At 41.8% G+C, this 19,190-nt stretch overlaps 1 protein-coding gene across 4 annotated transcripts in view; it reads right to left on the bottom strand.

Annotated features, from left to right (window-relative positions):
• Positions 1–9,851, bottom strand: part of LOC117752527 (caskin-2-like) — a 51,601-nt gene extending 41,750 nt beyond the window's left edge. For all 4 annotated transcript variants that reach the window (XM_034569897.1, XM_034569896.1, XM_034569895.1 and 1 more), the window contains exons 1-2: positions 9,750–9,851; positions 5,647–6,121 (exon numbers count right to left, since the gene is read on the bottom strand). In XM_034569897.1, coding sequence (XP_034425788.1) covers positions 5,647–5,740 — 94 coding nt within the window. In that variant the 5' untranslated portion in view covers positions 5,741–6,121; positions 9,750–9,851. The remainder of the gene's footprint in view (positions 1–5,646; positions 6,122–9,749) is intronic.
• Between the last annotated feature and the right edge of the window lie 9,339 nt (positions 9,852–19,190).

Consider the following 19,190-nt stretch of genomic DNA (forward strand, 5'->3'; position numbering starts at 1 on the left):
TACACCTCTCCTTAGGTACCCTTAAGTCTTACCGACTTCTAATCTGACACTAGGCCAGATGGGTTATCCCTAATTCAAGGTAAAGGAATGAAGGCAGGAGGGAGGCCAAGATAAAGGATGGGGGTAGGGGTGAGGGTGTTGCTGAGGAAAAGACGGATCTGCCAAAAGAATATCCTGCACTGAATGGGTTAGGATTAAAAGAAATCAGTTCAGCATTTACACTTACTAGCTTTTTCATTAGCTTCTTAATAAGATAAGTGTCCAATTCAAGCTCCTCTTCTGTTTCTGACCTATAGTGATGAATAGTGCCCAGTGCATTTTTGTGCCAAATTTGAAAATATTCCCTTAAGGTGCTCCTGAGATGTTGCATTCATGAACACAGGGTTGGACATAAAGCCTAAAACCACAATGCCACTGGCAAAATCTGTCATCAGTGCAACATTAACATTTAACTCATCTCCATAAGGAGATTGTTCACGTGAAAATCAAGAATCTGTAGGCGAGAGTCAATAATTTGGGGCTGAAGGCATTTCCTTTCTAGTTTAACCAATCACATTTGAGCAGGCATTGGTTGCCCGCAGGTAAACAGTCCTTGTGGAAAGCAGAAGTGGGGGAACACATTGACTGAAATGCAACGTCTTTTGTCTATTTATCTGCCTTCATGCAGATAGCGGTTAACAGAGATTAGCCAACAGGTATCATTCCTTGTGTTTTGTGTAGAGAAACATTTGACTCATGTGGGCTTATCGTACTTTCAACAGTGTACACCCAACGGAAGACAGAGTCTTAGTCTGGATATCCACAGTCTACACCGGAAGCCCCAAAATATTGGCCGTTGCACCGAGAGGCTAATTCATTGTTGGACTGAAAAATAACATTATGTTTATGCTTAACCACTGACCATTAATCTAATACCTGATAAATTGACTTGTTGATTAACACAAACAGTTGGCAATGCTTGTGTCAATTACTTAATCTTTAAAGTTATAAACTGTTGGGTAGTTTTTTTTCACAAGTTTTTTCACAAGCATTCATCAGGGCCTCTGCTGATTATAAAAAAGAGGGAATGTAATTAGGATATGTTAATAACAATGAGCTGTATGAATCAGCTTAAGTTGCCATCCTGACTTTGTATGGCTTACTGTGTGTCAGCTGTTTGTCTGGTAAAAATGTGCCAGAGATTTGTGAAGTTCTGAGTCATCAATATACTATGTATGGCTTATATGGCCAACACAATAGATGTTCAAATATGATCTTTTGCCTTTGTATCATGGCTCTTTGTCCATCTGCCCATTGAGAATCACCAAAAGGCCTCATGTTTAGCGTGACAGAAGAGAGGGTTGGGCCGCGGGTCAAGATGAAAGAGAGCATGTGTTGCAACAAAAGACATTGTAATCACAGAGGCCTTTGAAGAACCTCTGGTCTCTAATGGACCCCATTGAGGGAGGGTCCAACAACACCCTCTTCAGGCAGCGCCAAGTCAAGAGGGTGTGAGAGGGCAACACTTTGGGCAAGATGCCTTTACGAGTCAAGCTGTCACTCTAAATGCAACAGAATATAAATAGCTAACAGAAGCCTCGGCCTTCTGTGTAACACACACACTGCCCTCTCCCACCTGGACCAGAGGGACAAGGTGTATATTTTATTTGAATACTTTAGTTTTATTTTATTTTTATATATTTTATTTAAGTTCATTGCCAGCAACTGCTGAATGTAATTGTTGTGCATATGACAATAAAGTCTTGAATCTTGACACCACTGTATCTCCTGTATACACACCGCCACCCACCTGACTTGACAGCTTGCAACAGCTAGGCAAAAACAGGGAGACTGTTGTAAGGCGACTTAAATTGACTGAGCACCCAGCCTGATGTCAGCAGATGGCTGATTGGAGAAGAAACCTCCCATCTCAGCTCCCCCCGTCCATCAGCCAGCTACAGTAGCACTGCTAATCCCTCCGGGACACTGCAAGTCTCCTCTGGCACCTTTCAGCCTGCTCTACAAATGGGTTCCTGCACCTAACAGAGCTCCTGCTGTGTAGACACAAATTATTGTGTTTAGGGGCTGATGCTGGTTTTATTATGATGTCCCTCTTTAGCAAAGGCCAATATATGTAAATCTCCAAGTCTCTTTACTTAAGGCAAGATGAGATAGGAACTGCATCTGTTTGCATTTTCATCCTCATCTCCAGAATTGTTTAGATTAAGAACAGGAAAAGTTATTGATAATGACATATTTGTAGTAGCTCAGGAAAGGCTGTACTCAAGCACAGAGGTGCTTTGAGCTTAACGAGAATGTCAACAAGTTTTGTCTTTTTTTCCCCATTCTGCGTTAGTATGCTAACACTGACAGGAATATTATCAAGCCCCCTTTCCAATGGTCAAAAAACTCATGAACACCCACTAATATCTGGCTTTTGTCTGTTATGGCAATGGATACAATCAGCATTCACTCTCGAACAAATGACTCTGCAGCAGACACACGTTTTTATTGGGTTTGGCTTCCTCCTCTTCCTTATTATTCTTCTTCTTATCAGCAATACATGTTTGTCTACTTATTGTTTTTTGCATCTGGGGAACAATGTGCAACGGCATTTTTTTCTTCGTATTGTGCAAAATGAAATGATGCAATGCTGGCAGTGAGTTGAAAGAGCTTTTCAGTTGCTGGTGCGTTTGTGACATGGAACATGACTCAATCGCAGTGTGCCCACGTTTAAAAAGAACTTGCATGAACTCGCTAAGTTTGGTGTAAAATAGTTTTTTGTTACATCCATCAGGGTGACATCAGGGAGACGTGTGTTGGTTTGTTGTCTGTTTGTGAGTAGGAGTATGTAAAAAGTACCAAACTTGTTGGGGCATGGGGACTGGGAAGAACCCATTTACTTTTGGCACAGTTGGTATTCATGGGTAGAAGAGACTCTACAATGCATGACTTCTATAAAGAGCTAATTTACAAAACATTATTGTGTTAAAAAGTTAATAAAAGAATAAAACAACTTGATATTTCAGTCTTCTGAGACTACAACCTTTTCCAGCATCATACTGGGATGAAGCTTTCAATCAGCAATCTCAACCACTGCCCAGATAAGGAAGGAACAGGAAGCACACTATAGCAACATACCAAACTAGGCAAATATTGAATAATGGTCATTTCCTCAACTTTGAATAATTACTCACAAATAGTACTGGACTATATGGGAGGTTCTCTTACATTATCGAAGTGTGAGTTTTCTATTATGTAACTCAAAGGTTACCTCATACTCCCTTTCTCTTTTTTCTATTCCTATGCATTCAGTCAGACCAGCTGACCAGATGCCCCTTTTCACCAGCACTGTTTTTGTCTGTCCTCCACATGCTCACTCCCTCCCTGACCCCCAAGGCCCCCCGCCACTCCCTACAACTTCAGGGTGCAGTCCCAGGGCAGGTGCCTCCCTCCTCCATCTGCACCCAGCCCCGGCCCAGGGCTTAGCCTGGGGCCTTGGGAATGTCCAGCATGTCAGCCTGACACCAGTACAACAGCTTAAAAAGCACCTGACCTCTCCTGAGGATTTTCACTTATGAATAAGTTTTGTTTGTAATCACAATGTTACTTAAACTCACTTATTGGTCACATAAGGCTTTGAGTGTAGTCATAAGCAATCAAAATCTTTGTGTTCGACAATACATAAAAAATACCAATAATGGACACTCAAGGCTGCAATGCTGTATTTGTGTTTTGTCATGTTTTTCCTGACAATACAAACATGCTGGAAAAAATAACAAGCTAAATATTTTGGGTATTCAAGTAGTCGGCCCGAAATGTAACATTTGTCCTGTGGGTGTATGGCACAGGGATCATATAAATGACAAGTACTTTTCTTTAACGTATCATTATGAAGTAAATGTTGATTGCATAATGGAACCACTAGAGAATTATGATTTGGTGTTTAGATTCCTACGCAATTCTGTCTGCCACTGGGTATGTTATTATGCAGAAAAACTTGGACTTGATTTATGGCACATACGACGTGAATCTGCCATCTTGCAACCAAAACAGCAAGAAGGAAGCACTTTTGATCTCTCTGATTGCTATTGTGGCTTCACCGCATGCAGTGGAAATGGCCGAGGGTGGAACTGTGGAAAGTCGTCGATGGATTTCTGTGCTTATGTGTCTGCTGCTGACAATAAAGTTGTCTTTCAGGTTATATACTTGAAGACGACATCTGCTTCAACTGGCACATTTATCAATTCTACTTCCATGAACTTGTACTTGAATTTCAGCTGAATCTACAGTAAAACTCCCTCCAGCAGTTTCATTTGAACTAGTTCTGAAATGGACACTTCACCTTCATTCACGTGCTTTCACTTAATCTGAGGCTACATCCATACGCCTACATTTCAGTTTAAAAACAGGATTTTCAGGCTACAACAATCTCCATCTACACAAGCGTTTGGCACTGAATCAGTTTTTTACCCCAGTCCATACTAACACACCTGAAAACGCATATGACATGACCCCTCATGCGTGTGCTGGTGTACACAAGAAGCATTTGGTTGTTAATTGCAGAAGAGGTGGACTACAAACCGAAAAGACCCAATCAGCAAGCAGTTTCTGCCCTTCCAGAATAAAACGCACCCCAGCAGTTTTCAAACTAAAACAGGGCCAGCAACGTTTCCAAACTTCTAGTGGCTCTATAACGGCAGGTGCATCCATAGCAAAGTCGATATGTTTTCAAACTGAAATGTAGTAGTGTGGATATTAGTTATTAACACATACACATAAATACATTTTTTCCCCCTGTTTCAATTAATTTAATTATTGATTAAAATATGTATTTCATTATGTGTTTATATATTTAAATGAAAAAGTAATTTTGAATCTTCCGTAATACTCATTTTTGAGTCGCCCAGTTCAACCACATTTACTTTTCCAAGCCAGTTTGGCAGAGATTCATTGTTCCCAAACCAAAGTACACACACACACAGCAGTACAAAAACAGACAATATCACTTTCAATATTCTCTGCCAAGCAGCTCTCACTGTCTGTGTAGTGTGTAACAGGCTTTTTCCTGACAGCCACAGCTTTGTTCTCAGGGCTTGTCATTTAGCATCCAGCCATGCTGATGAAAGCCCAGAACAGATAACGCCACAAAGAGAGGCTTCAACTTCACAGCCTGCTTGGCCTTGACTTTCCCTGGGCTTGGATAAGGGAGCACCCTGTCATTTGGGACAACGCTACTGTAAAGAGAGCTCGCTTGTCGCCTGACTTGGGATCTACGCAGATAAGGAACTCTGAAAGAAGAAGAAAGCCCCCTAAAACCCACACAGCAAGACATGCGAGCTGCAGGGGTCTGCATTTAGGAGATTAGTCTGTGTTGTGCCGCAGTTTGAATCCACTTAGTTTCAAATTGTCCCTGACCTATCTGCTGTGGGGGGCTGTGTTATGTGGTCGACAGCTGAACCCGTTCCTGTGGTTATCGCAAAGAAACTGCACTTGGTTTAGAAGCAACGACACAGCCACTGGCAATAGCTCTGGCTCTGCTATCTTTGTTCTGTTTCACAGTGGAAAGAATCACACTCCCAGGCCGGGAGCACAGCACAAAAACAACATTGCATAGAAATAATAGAAAACCAACAATCCCCCTGCCTCTGTGGGCTCCATACTTACTGGTTTTGTTGCACTTGACTTTGGAGAGAAGCTTGTGAGCCAGCAGGAGATCCCCGCTCTTCACTGCCACCAGCAGATCCTGTTCTTTCCCCATGATTACAGACTCAACCGCAGACGCACTAACTGCTCACAGTCGGGCAGCCTGGGTCACTTTGGTTTGACTTTTGAATGCTCCTTCAGGCGGACGGGTTCATCAAACGTTTGTCAGGAAGTTCACAGACAGATGCTGAAACCCAGCCATGAGGTGGCGTTGTGAATACTGAGCCTCAGCAGCAGCTAGAGAGAGGGAGCATGAGGTAGACTGGCCCAGGAGGTCTTCTGCCTCACGTTGTTGGAGTGTGGATCCATTCTCTGGGATGATGGTGGCCTTGGAGTTATAGTAGAACTGCTGGAGGGTCAGTTGCCTGCAGGGCTGAGAGTATGTTCACAGTCTGCCTCCTTCAACCTGGAGGCAGCAGCCAGACCTGCCGTTAGACTACAAAGGAGACACAGAAAAATCACTTTAAGTCTCTGTGTGATCACTTAAAAATACATTCAATGACTTAACTATGAACCCAGTGTTTTGTTGTCACCATATGATTATGTAAGACTGGGTATCAAACCTGAATACTTCTTTATTACTGACCAAAATGTTTCCTGTAGCAGAGAATCAAAAACTCAAAAAGAATCTGGTGCTGGTTGTTTTTTAACTTTTAAAAATTTTAGAGCATTTTATTCAGGCAAAGGTTGTGTATGGCTATTTGTTTTTATAATTTATTGTCTGTATCCGAAAAAATAAAGCATAATTTGATTGGCTATTTCCTGCAAGCAAAGCAAAGCAACGGAGTCACAGTGCAGTTCGGCAAAGCATGATGTCACTGCATTCAAAGTGAAGGAGCCGAGTTCCCATTGAAGCCTCTAACACATGTGTGTGAGTGCTGCCTTAACTCCTAACATTGATATTGGCTCTGCCTCAGTAGGCCATGACAGAGTGGTAGTGACGCAGCAAGCACAAGTCCAAGAGCCTGAAACTGAGGCAGCTACACTGAGTCCAGATATCCTCCATTCTATTAAAGTGTATTGAATTTTGAGAGGAAACTGACAAGTATATTTTTACAATGTAAAATATGTCCTGCTCTCTGGTGCTTTAAATTCATTAAAATCCATATCATACCTGCCTAGCTTCAGTATCAGTTGGGCAAAGGTATTGATTTATCTATTGTTTTTTTTTCCGATTTTTAATCAATGAATAAGTTGTCATACCGCTGGAAGCTTAAACTACACATGAGGCCTCAGTGAAAGAATAGTTTTTTCCCCCTTTTTGTTCTACTCAAAACTATTTTTCAGTTTACATCTTCCCCTACTGTCTGAAAACATCAATGTTGATGGCTTCAGCCGTTTTCAGACATGAACTCCTGAAAAGGTCAAGACAATTTGGTCCGGACATTATCCAGAGTTGTCCAAGATTGTCTGACTTATATGCCCTCACAACAACAGAAAAATCTCCAGAGCATTCGGACGAGGAGTGGCGTCTGAGTAGAGCATTCAGGGGACAGGACGTGATGTATTAATTCCGCTGTGGAGATCACGTTTTTTGTTCACTGCACATCGACACTGGCGTCGGCCTGAATCACGACAATCTTGTTGTCTTTCCAAGTGGACATCGTTGTCGGTGTCTTCCATGTGTATGCCACATCTTTTTCATCCCATTATTTATTTGTTTGTTTTTTTCAGTTTCACATATGCTGCGTGTTAGAAACATCATCAACAGGCCTAATCGCTCAAGATGAATCCTCCGGACATTATTCTACACATGGGTTTTACTTGGAGGGCCCGAAGGACAAACTCTGGAAAATGTCTGCAGCAACTGACTCGGACAATGTGTTCTAACATACAGCCCCTTTTTTCCAGGGAGCTTATCCGCAGTTCAGTGCATGAAAGCAGCACCTAAGGACTCTTCATTGAGATCCAGATTCTGTAGCTGACATATACATTTTGCCCCGACTTGTGCGCCTCCATCTGAAATGGCTCTATGAACTCCAACTCCAGCTCTATAACATGTCAGAAAATAATGGTTTCCCAGCACATGATGTGACATGCTCAAATTTCCCTTTGTCTACCAAAAGTACAAAACAAGATATTCAAGATATTCAATTTACAATGACTTCAGTGAAAAGTAGCAAATCGTCCCATTTAAAAAGCTGAAACCAGAGAATGTTTTCTTTGTTGTCTTTTTTTACTTGACAAAGGACAAACAGTTATTTTCCACCAATCAGTGCAGCACATTCAGCAGCATGAGTGCCAAGCTGAAGTGTTGACCTGATTGTGATCATCAAAAGAGTTTTTGAGGGATGAATGATGTCAGGTTCAGGCCTTCGACTTTAACACGACCCAACTATTGTTTGTTTTCTCGGATCCAGGAAGCCCAGTCCCTCAGGAGTGTGCAGCTAATCTCGTACTCTTCCCGTGCAGGAATAAGGACTCCGTCCATTGATAACACTCCTCCTGAAATATAAGGAAGCATCTTTTTTCAGTCAAGCCGTGTCTGGCACTCTGCCAACTTATGTCTTTGGAAAAAGATCTGTTTTTTTTTTTCTCTCCAAAGAAGGAAAAGCGAGGCACAGATGACTGCTGCTTCAGAACCAATTCAGCTGAAATCGCAGTCGCATGGGACAACGGATGGAGAAACAACACTGACGATAAGCAAAATAACCAGAAGACATTTTCTCATGCAGGGGTAAAACAGTCCCTCTGGGATTTGTCTGTTTCTTGCAGTGAGACAACATCACTCGGGCTGTTTCACTGAGACACACTGCCTCCAATTACAACAGGAGACCGGGAGCACGGTCTGTCTTGTTCCTAGCAGTCCTTAATTTCAGCTGAATTTGTTTTGCAATCCTCAAAAGCATTACTATTCCCTTTGTCATCCCAACAGACACGACACACCCACTCAGGTAAACACCCTTCTTCAACCCGGCCTCCACTTTGCAAGTCAAAAACACGAGGAGGCTGTTTCCACTACCAGGCTGTATGAGGCTGTTAAGACAGACAGTTCACTTCAGTTCAGTTCAGTTATTCCTCAGGTCTAACTGGGGTCATCGTGCGGCAGTGTGGCCCGGCAGCAGATTCCAAACGCATGTCTTTGCACTGACATATGATCTAAAACTAGCCAGGCACCTTGCCAGCCAGTAAACAACTGCATAGCTTTACAGCCCCTCACCAACACCAGACAGAAAATAAACAAGGGGTCCAAAATGGGAGGGTTTTGTCTCAAAACACAATCGAGAGGTATTTAAAGAGGCAAGTGGGAGCAACTCAATTCACTGCCATTGTTTGTTCCGCACACTTCTCAATAATTGGGTTTTAATTTGACCTAATTGGTTAAAAACAGGCTCACTTAAAGGATTTAGAGCATAGATGAGGGGGGGAGAGAGAGAGAGGTGGATGGAGAAGAAGGGGAGAGAGGAGACGCTCAGTGCAATCATGCGGACCATATCAGACCTCAATCTCAAATCTTGCCAATTTGATCCCATGTTGCGTGTCAGCGAATAAACACAACAACAAAAAAGACATTGAAGTCATCACCACTGTTCCAAATCCAATAGGATCCACAGTAACACCTTGATTTCCCGACTTGTTCCCTCGGGATAATGGCCGATGAGGTGAGAGAATTGCGCTTTTCAAAGAGGTGCTGTGTTTGGGTGATTTCACAATTAGCTGTTCCACTTCTTGTTTGTAAATACAAGACGGGGCTCTGATAGTTTGTCCTCTGAAGTGTAGTTGTTGAAAACTACGGAAGCGCCACACACAAAATTCGGCCGGTGTGGTGGCTCCAGATGAGGAAAGAGCGTTGGGGGGGAAAGTGAAAACAAGGCTTCGGCGTTTCCCCTGAACACGTTACTCTGCAAAGTTCGTCCGCTGCCATGTTCGCGGTGTCGAACGCGTCGCCTCGGCCGTTCGCTAAACTTGTCAGCCTCAACTGTCAGAAAGCTGCTCCCCGCTCCAAAACACGCGTCCGTCTGTCGGTACCGAGCCACTGACAAGCACAACTACAGCCGGGGGTTCGATTCCCCCCTCAGCTTTAACTTCAGAATGAATGTGTATGAGGAGATGGAGGCTCTCACCTGTTGTGGCCGGTGCAGGTGCTGACGGACACATTGACATCAGAGTCACTGAGGGGAGCAGCGCCGGACAGCACGAGACCGAGGAGCGGGCGTCAAGCGAACTGTGGGAACACAGCTCACCTTCCGGTAGTGACTGTCAAAGTAAAGCTCGACTCATTAACGTTCCTGCAAGATCTTAAAAACATTCATTGATATTTTTTGTATCCTTATTGCATTTTTGGTCCGTCATCTGCCATCGTCTGCATATAAGCGAATTATCCACGCAGAAATTTCTACTGTGGATTTCTGGAACTACTGCGCATCAACCTTATTGTACCGTTGCCTGCCAACCCATTTAAGGCTTTTATTTTGAAGGCAAACTTACATAACCTCTGCGAATCTAGCAACTAATATTACTTCATCAAACCCGACCAACTTGACAGTTTGTTGACGGAACCTATTCCTGGATAACTGGGATCAGACAGACAGATCACAACAAGTTTAATAGTTAGGAGGGGAAAAAATACAGTAATATACAAACTCAAATAATGTGAGAATTCTGCCTCTAAGTTAAAGTTTAAAGATTATTTTCTTGTTAATTTAAATTTATTTTAAACATTTATTAATTTATTTTAAAACAAAAAAGGGAAAATTACCCTCTCTGGAATATGAACGTAAAAGTTGTTGTCAACTTTTTTGTCAACAATTAGGAAAATGAATTGGCTCGTCTCCCTGCATGGGGCAACAGATTGCTCATAAAACAAACAGGCCCCCTGGACCCTGGAGCCAATAACACTCCGGACACAGTGTGGTTATCTTGTAGCGCCATCTGCTGGTGGGAAAAATGCACTGATACAAGTCATGATCAAATGTCATACTCTCTTCTCGTGTTACTGCATTTCCAACAATTATACAATTAACTGTAAATCTTTTTTTTTTTTTTAAAACAACATATACCACATAACACAATTCTCAGGTTGTATTTTTATTACATTTAAATTTTCAAAACTTTAGCTCGAATGCCACTCAGGAATTCAAATGCTCCAGATTTTTATGTGGATCTACACCAAATTGCACACACTCATAAAAATCAGCCCCCTGACCATGCTTGTTTTTTTTAATCAAGATCCATGAATTATTCTCTGAGCAATAAAATAAAATGTTTAAATATCTCACAACGTTAAAGAAAGTGAAAACAAATTCCTGCATCCACATTTAAATGTAATGGATTCTTCTTTGACCCGTACCACATCCCTCCACCAAGTTTCATGGAGATCTGTCCAGTAGTTTTTGTGTAATTCTGCTAACCAACACACACAAAGAAACAGACGCATATGAAACATAACCTCCTTGGCAGAGGTAATTATATAGATTGTCTGATCTTCTTTTTTGTAATCCAGGCTCAGAGGGGTTCTGCTAATTCTGACTATATTTGACTTGTCAGGATCATTTTTGGTGCCTCAATATGAAGTCTTATATATGAATAGCCTACAATCTTCGAACGTAGTCTAGCTAGATGACACGAATGAAAATGAAAGTGTGATGATATGTGTGCATTTTATTCTCACACAATGTAAAGCTACAGTAAAGCTGCAATGCTAAACTGGTGGAATACAGCACTTCTTCAATGTGGTAAACATCCAATAAACAGAAACAATGTTGATATAGGACATTCAGTCAAAGGTAACCTTGTAAAATCACAATGATGTAATTGACCTAAATAAAATTGAAAAAGCAAACAAACAAAATAAATAAATCTCACACATTTAGTGACACTTCTTTTCATGAGCTTTCATAAGTTCCAGTCGTTTGAAGGCCATTTCACAGAGCGAACATTTGTGGGGTTTCTCTCCCGTATGGCTTATCTGGTGTCTCTTCAAAATCCCTGCACTTTTCAAACATATATCACAAGTTGGGCACTTATACAGCTTTTCCCCCGGTATGCATCCTCCTGTGTGCTGTAAGGTAATAAGACTGAACAAACCCCTCACCACACTCCTGACACCTGAAAAGCCCAGTATGATAGTGAATGTGTATTTTCAGCTCTGAAGCAGACCTGAATCGCTTGTCGCACTCATTGCATGAGTAAGGCCTTTCCTCTGTGTGGGTCAGATAATGTCTTGAGTGGGTCAGATAATGTCAGTGAGTTCGCACTTCGGAACAGGTTACCGCAGTGGGAGCACGGGTATCGCACACCCGTGTGGAGTTTCGCCACGTGGAGGTCCCGGATTCTTTTGAGCGCCTTAGCCTTTCCGCAGCGCTCGCAGCGGAAGCGCCTCTCCTCTGCGCTGCTGTGACAATACACAGCCTGTGGATTCTCAGGGCTGCGTTGGACTTGCAACCTTTCCCGCAATCCCAGCAGAGGAATGGCGCCTCCTCTGTGTGAGTTCGGTCATGTAGCGTCAGAGCAGATGCGGAACTGAACGCTTTCGGACACTTGGGGCATTGAAAAGGGAGATCCCCAATGTGGAACCTCTCATGCCTGATCAGACCTTGTAGATCAGTACGTGCGTTCACACAAAGAGCATGGAAAATGTCCTCTGAAGTCGTGCACTTTAACATAGTGCCGGTTGAGGTCTATGAAGCCTTTAAAACTCTCACCACACTTGGCGCAGGGACTGGGCTTGTGTCTCAGATTATGTTTTGTAAGTCTTGCCACATCTGGGAATGACCTGTCGCATTCCACACAATACAGTGAAGAATCAGATGGTTTGTGTCTATTTGTCTTTTCCCACTTCGGACCCTTGGACTTCTGGCCTGAGGGACTGACCTGATGAAATCCTTGGCTCTGATCTTTTACATCTTCTAACTGTTCTATGGTACTAAAGGGTTTTGAATCTTGCTCAGTAGCCATTGGTACTCGTCCTCCAGAAGGAGGCTGTACTTCTTTCTGACTATCCAGACATTCCTTTTCCTTTTCACGAAATTCCCTGTGCTTTGGGTGTTGACTGTGTTTGTCTGAGAAGTTCAGAGGCTTTGGTACAGTTATTCAGCACACATTTGACTCATGTCTCGTAAGGTCATACTGGAATTGAAAGAGTACAGGTCGCTCCCCTGTATGAGTCCTCTGATGCCTTCTCATATCTGATGCACGACTGTATGTTTTACCACACGTGGGACACGTCCTGCTGGATGCCACATCATGTGGGCCCTTTTTAGACACCTCATTTATGGGTGTTACTGAAATGTTTTCCATCTCTGGATGTTGGTACTGTCTAAGTGGTCTTTGGGATGCAATCACAACAGGTGTATACAGTGCAGGTGACAGCATCCCCTTGGATATATTGTTGTTTTTCATTCTCTCATCAGTTATTGTGCTGGTGCTGACCTTGCTGTCATCTTTTGTACAGTTGTTGGTCTTACGAGGGGTCAAGACTTTGTAAACACTTATTACATATGCGGTTCTGACTAATACCTGGACCTGCTCTTCCTTTGTAGTATCCATCATTCGGTGTACAACAGAGGACTTGTTTTCTGGGGCAATAGCTTCCTTAATTTCAACATTATAACCAACTTGAGCCTCAACTGCACACGAGTCTAAACACCTCTTATTCGCTTCCAGACTCAACAGGTGGAACAGTGTATGGAATCTTATCCCCTAGTCTTTGACCTCTGTTAACATGAGATTCTCTTGTTTTTGATTTGTCATTCTCTGTTCAAGCATTTCCTACGTGTTTTCCCAATGCAACAGTCTCTCTTGTCTTGTTCTTTGTTAAATGGATCCATGTCATCACTTAGCACAGTTGCATCGGATACGCTCTCGTCTTGTTCTGTCAAGGCCGCTGTCAAAGGTGGCCGACAGAGAGCTGAACTAAATGCTGGGTTGTTTGAAAGATTTAAACACGTAGTTACTAATACACATAATGGGGGTGTCATCGATTTAAAACATCAGATCTCCACCCAAACTGTACTGCATGCTTTCATTAGTTCCTGAGAGTGACAGAGAGACTGCATACATTCTGACAGTACTGACAGCACAGCGCTGATCATCCAGGCAACCTGTTCATGAGAAAGATAAAGCAATGGAATTCTCAAGTTTTCTGGGAAAAATGTTTGATCCTTTAAAAGAGGAAGATGAGAAGATTGTCATCAGTACATGTGTGTTATGTACAGAGCTGGAGACAAGATATTATCCTTTTCTTCACCATAAGACTGTAGCTAGGGAAACAGTTAAACAGGCTCTGGTCAGAATTCAACAAAACTAGGCCCAAACCTAGTGTATAGCTGGACCGTGTACAGTCAATGTGAGAAATTGAGGATGTAGTTGAAAATTGTTGTGGAACAGCAGTACTCCAATTAGCGTTTTCCTGACATCATTGTGTGGTATTTGCATTTTGCAGTGTCAGCCAGTTTCAGCCCTTTATCTGTTTACTTCTCTCCTGCTCCCTGTGCTCACTTATACAGTATTTTAATTCAGACAAATTCCAAATAAATCCGTTCCCATTCCTATGTTTTCTGTCTCTTTTGTGAGAAAAATTAACAAAAATGAGATGGTGACTGAAAGGCAGCCCATTAAAGCCTGTGTGAAACTGATATCAGTGATTTTTAAAAACATCACTGGTTGTATGAGCTGTGCAAATTAAGAGAGGCGGACAATGAATCACATTTTCCTCTGTATTGCCTTTATTAAGATGAGTGAAGACGATCCGGAGCATTACCACAGGACAAGAGAACATGGAGGTGTAGAACGGGCACTGCACTAGTAATAATGATGATAATAAATAAATATCAATACTAAAACCATTAGATTATAAAACACTACATACAAGTAAAAGAAAAGGTCATAATTTCACCTCTAATGTTTTGTTTTTTATGTATTTATAAAATATATAATACCCATCTCCTTATGAGTTTGAACAACGTTTAATCTCGTTGAATTTAACTTACCAATAATGTGTTCTGTCACAGTTGTCAAAACTGCTTTCATTTTTTGTGTTGTTTTATCAGTATTTCTTCTTTTTTTTTACAAAGTGGTACAAAGCCGAACCTTGATGAATCAGGATTTGGAGAGAGAATTGGAAATATATAAATGCTGTCACCGGAATAAAGATAGACTTGTTCTTTTCTTGATCAATGTGCAAATACAGAATTTACTATGAATGAGATGAGTAAATTGAAACGATCGGGTCGGTCATGTTAGCTGGGCTGATGTTTACACTGCACATGTCTGTAATCATGTGTCAGGCACAGAGTAACACTAACTCAGTGCAGGTCACTTAAACTGCCTCGGGCTCGGACCATTCAGACAGAATCATGTGGCCCAAGCCACGCTCTGATCTGGACACAGACCCGGGCGCTGTGTCAGCGGTTGCATCTCCTGGGTCATTTCTCGTCTCAGAATCACAATTGAACTCGGTTTTCAGAATTAACAGGCTACAATTGGAAGGACAATTTTTAATAAAAGCTGTAGCTGTAAAACCATGGAACATGTGACACATTTAATAAGTAAACACCAGTATGTAACACCTAAAGATGGTTGACGATTTAGTCTCTCATCCTCAACATGTCCATGTGTTTAAAATCTCTGAGAAATAAATACAAATTTGCTAAACTAAAAAGATGCACCAATGATGATGCTTTCCAGTGTTGAGATCATTTCTAAACAATAAACACATACCAGCAAAATATTATAAATTATGTCTGAAAGCAGTCTGAAATGATTTGTTGTTGTTTTTTCTTCAATTAAAACGTAATATGAAAGGATTAAATGTTACACATCTAGTCAGTAGTCAAGTGTGCGTAAGAGCCCTCGTTGAGTGTGCGTAGATTCTGTTCTACATAACAACAAATCTTAGAGATGAAAATATTGGTGAATTTCATAATCTTCATAAAAACACAAGCCACACCTCATCCTAGAAGTCAGGTCTCTCCTGAATGACTTCTACCTCTGATCAATTTAAGGTGGTATAATAATAATTTTATATCCGACACTGCCTGTAAATTCAATTACATTTTTTTTTGTATTGCACCGAAACACATTGTCTCGAGGCACATTACATAATGTCCATTCTCAAATAGAGCACATCACATCAAAGACATTATGTGATCATTGACAACTGACAGAGTCAAAGGCATCAAAGCCACTTATTTACAATGAACCGAACAAAGACGAGGACACAGTAGATGGCAGGAAATCGAACAGAGAAAAGCCCACAGCAGCCGGCATGAGAAGACAAATTTATAGGCACTTAACATTATAGTGCCCATTTATACAGTAGCTGAGACCACAACTGCTAAGAGGCAACAGGCTGCAAAGGTCAGCTGCAACAAGCGGCAAAAGTCAGCTGCAGCTTACAGAACAAAGCAACCTCCCTCTGCTAATACCACACAGCCACTGTCAAGAATCTCTGGGGCTAAACCTCAGAAGAGCAAACCAACCAAGGACTTAAACCATGAGGAGACGAATACCATTCAATGGGCTAACTCCAAGAAGATTGAACACCACAAGAAATTTAACAAAGAAAAGCCCACAGCAGCTGGCATGAGAAGACCAATTCTTGGGCCAGCAGACCCACCCATTTCCTCTTGTTCTTGTTCTTGTTCTTGTTCTTGTTCTTCTTTTTCTTGTTCTTCTTCTACTTCTACTTCTACTTCTTCTTGTTAGGGCCCGAGCACCGAACAGTAGGAGACAGTGGGAGGCCCTATTGAAATTGTAAGGATTTGTTTTTTTTTTTTTTCAGGCAAATGAATTGGCTTTTTGAGGGCTTTAACATGCTCAAATTCTTACCAAAATTTGCAGAAAATTTGAAAGTGGTGAAAGTGTACGTATTCTGGAGTAATTTTAAATGGGCGTGGCAAAATGGCTCAACGGCGCCCCCCGAGCCCCCCGGAACGCGTTCACATTGACCGATCTTCACAAAAATCGATACACAGATGTATCATGACCAGACAAACAAAAAAGTGAAAAACGCAACAGGAAGCCCGCTATTTTGCATTTAGTGGCCATTTTGGCCCTAACCCTAACCCATCTTTACTTTGAGGTACTTGTACCAGGGCTTACATCAGATCAACTTCAAATTGAGATGAGTGTCATCTCAACAAGATGGAGATACAAACTAAGTCAAAGATCGATTTTTCGTCACACGGTGTGACCGTGGCGTGGCGTCAAAGTTTGATTACACGCCATCAAAACACGAGGTTCTGTATCTCGGACATACATGGACCATGAATCCTTTGATGCTGAGCCGTCAACAAACAACTCCACTCCTGCAGTGACAGTGTCAGTGGTCATAGATCAAAGGAATCTTTGATGTCTTGCAAAGGTGACATCTCTCTCTCTCTCTCTTTCTCTCTCTCAGAATTGGGACATTTCCTCAAACCGTTTAAACATTGAGGTGCGGCGAAGGTTCATCCTTCGCCAAAGGAGACGATGTTGTCATAACTCCACTCTGCATTGTCCTATCACCACCAAACTTCTGTCTCATGATCAGAGTCCAAGCCTGAACAGCTCCATGTGTCAATATTTTCTCAGGGTCATAGCGCCACCTACTGATCAGTGTGAAAATGAAGTTGTTGTAACATTGTCCAATTGACACAAATATTCCCACGCTACATCAGAGCCCCTACTTGAACAGATCTATTAGTCTGTATTTAATAATACTGATGGCGCCACCTATTGGCAACAGGAAATAAGCTTTGTTTTACAACTATCATTCAATTTACATAAAATGTTCACAGTGTGATGTGCAATTGATAGCTTTGACCGTAATGAGCAATTAGCAGGCAAGAATCAACATCACGTGACGGACACAGGAAGTGAAGCGTTTATCCTTGCCGCAGTGCGCAAAACGCATGCAACGCGGAGACGTGCGCTTGGTCATTGATCGCTCTCTCCACCCACTGCAACAGGCTTCAAAATGCATGTGCTCGGGCCCGTTCAGTGCTGCTTTGCAGCCCTAGAAATTTCATCATTATTATTACAGAATCTCTACTTATTATTATATCATTATCATTATAACATGGAATCTGGTTTTTTTTTGGTTTTTTTGTTTTCAGGCAAATGAATTGGCTTTTTGAGGGCTTTAACATGCTCAAATTCTTACCAAACTTTGCAGAAAATTAGAAAGTGGTGAAAATCTACGTATTCTGGAGTAATTTTAATTCTGCTTGTTTTTGTTACCCCATGAGGCAAATTGTGATATGTGAAAAAGGGCTTTATACAAATAACAGGAGATTGATTGATTCATATTCTGCTGAATATTATAAAAAGTTGAAAGTGTCATGCTGCTGGCTAGCAGGCATCACCCAAAATTCACTGTTACTAAATTATTATTACTATTCATGATTTAATTTGGACTTTTACACACTAACAACCCCCCAAACCCATTATATTCACTCAACTCAAATAACGCTCAGTTGAAACACTACAGGCTCTAAAACAGCTGTTCAGCTGCCCCTTATATGCAGCGATAAAAAAAAAGGTTCTGTTTTTCTGAGATAACTATCTTTTTTCTTTTTTTTTTTCAGAAAAACAGAACTTATCTCGGAATTTCCGAGTTAGTTATCTCAGAAAAACAGAACTTTTTTTTTTTATCGCTGCATATAAGGGGCAGCTGAACAGCTGTTTTAGAGCCTGTAGTGTTTTTTTTTTCAAGTGAATGCAATACGCCCCCATTTCCCGCATTACCCAACATTTACAGCCGACACTGAGGGGCTTCTTCTGCCGCCAGCACCTACAGGTGGGTCCTGATGATTTACAATAATAATAACAATAACGAGTTCAAAAGAACGCGTTCATTGAACACGTTAATTTTTATGAGAACGACGAACTGAACGCAACTTAATGACAAATAATGAATTTGAACGGTGAACACGTTCATATTATCTGAGGTCTCGCTGAAACGTTACGGAGTGTTTTCCTTCTCCTGAGGAGAGACGCTGTCTAAATCGAACGCTTGCACCATGTCGTTGCTCAGTGCCCGTAACATTTCCGCGATGTAGCCTAACCGAAACCAACTAACTCGACTTCGCACTACGTTACCCATGATTCATTGCACGCACATGTAGTCCAAACAAGCAACGTATTCCAAGACAACAGCTCTCGGTCTCATATAAAAATGGCAAGTGAAAGCAGAGACGCAGACTGTGGTGTTCTTTTATCCTTAGGTATGAGAAGGGTCGGTCTTAGTTCAAAAAGTATTTATTTAGAAGCAATGAAAAAGGTACAACATAGCTATGGGCACTCAAGGCACAGCCTCGGCTTTTAGTCCGTAGCTCGGGGTAGTCAAGAGTCGCCCCGAACGGATGACAGGTGCAATATTTATAATAGTAGGTTGAAGGCGTGGTCCCAGCATCTTGGAACTGGAATCCACCAATGATGAGGAGCCGCTCCCAGGTTCGTCACTCCTTTGATAGTAGCTGGACAAATCTTCACATTCTGACAGTGTTAAGTTTTGTGTATTAAGAAAAAGCCTTTATCCGGCTGAAGCTTTGTGAGTCTTCAGTAGTTTTGCAGACACAGTG

Source organism: Hippoglossus hippoglossus, chromosome 19, assembly GCF_009819705.1.
Source record: "Hippoglossus hippoglossus isolate fHipHip1 chromosome 19, fHipHip1.pri, whole genome shotgun sequence".
In the NCBI taxonomy this organism is placed as follows: Eukaryota; Metazoa; Chordata; class Actinopteri; order Pleuronectiformes; family Pleuronectidae; genus Hippoglossus; species Hippoglossus hippoglossus.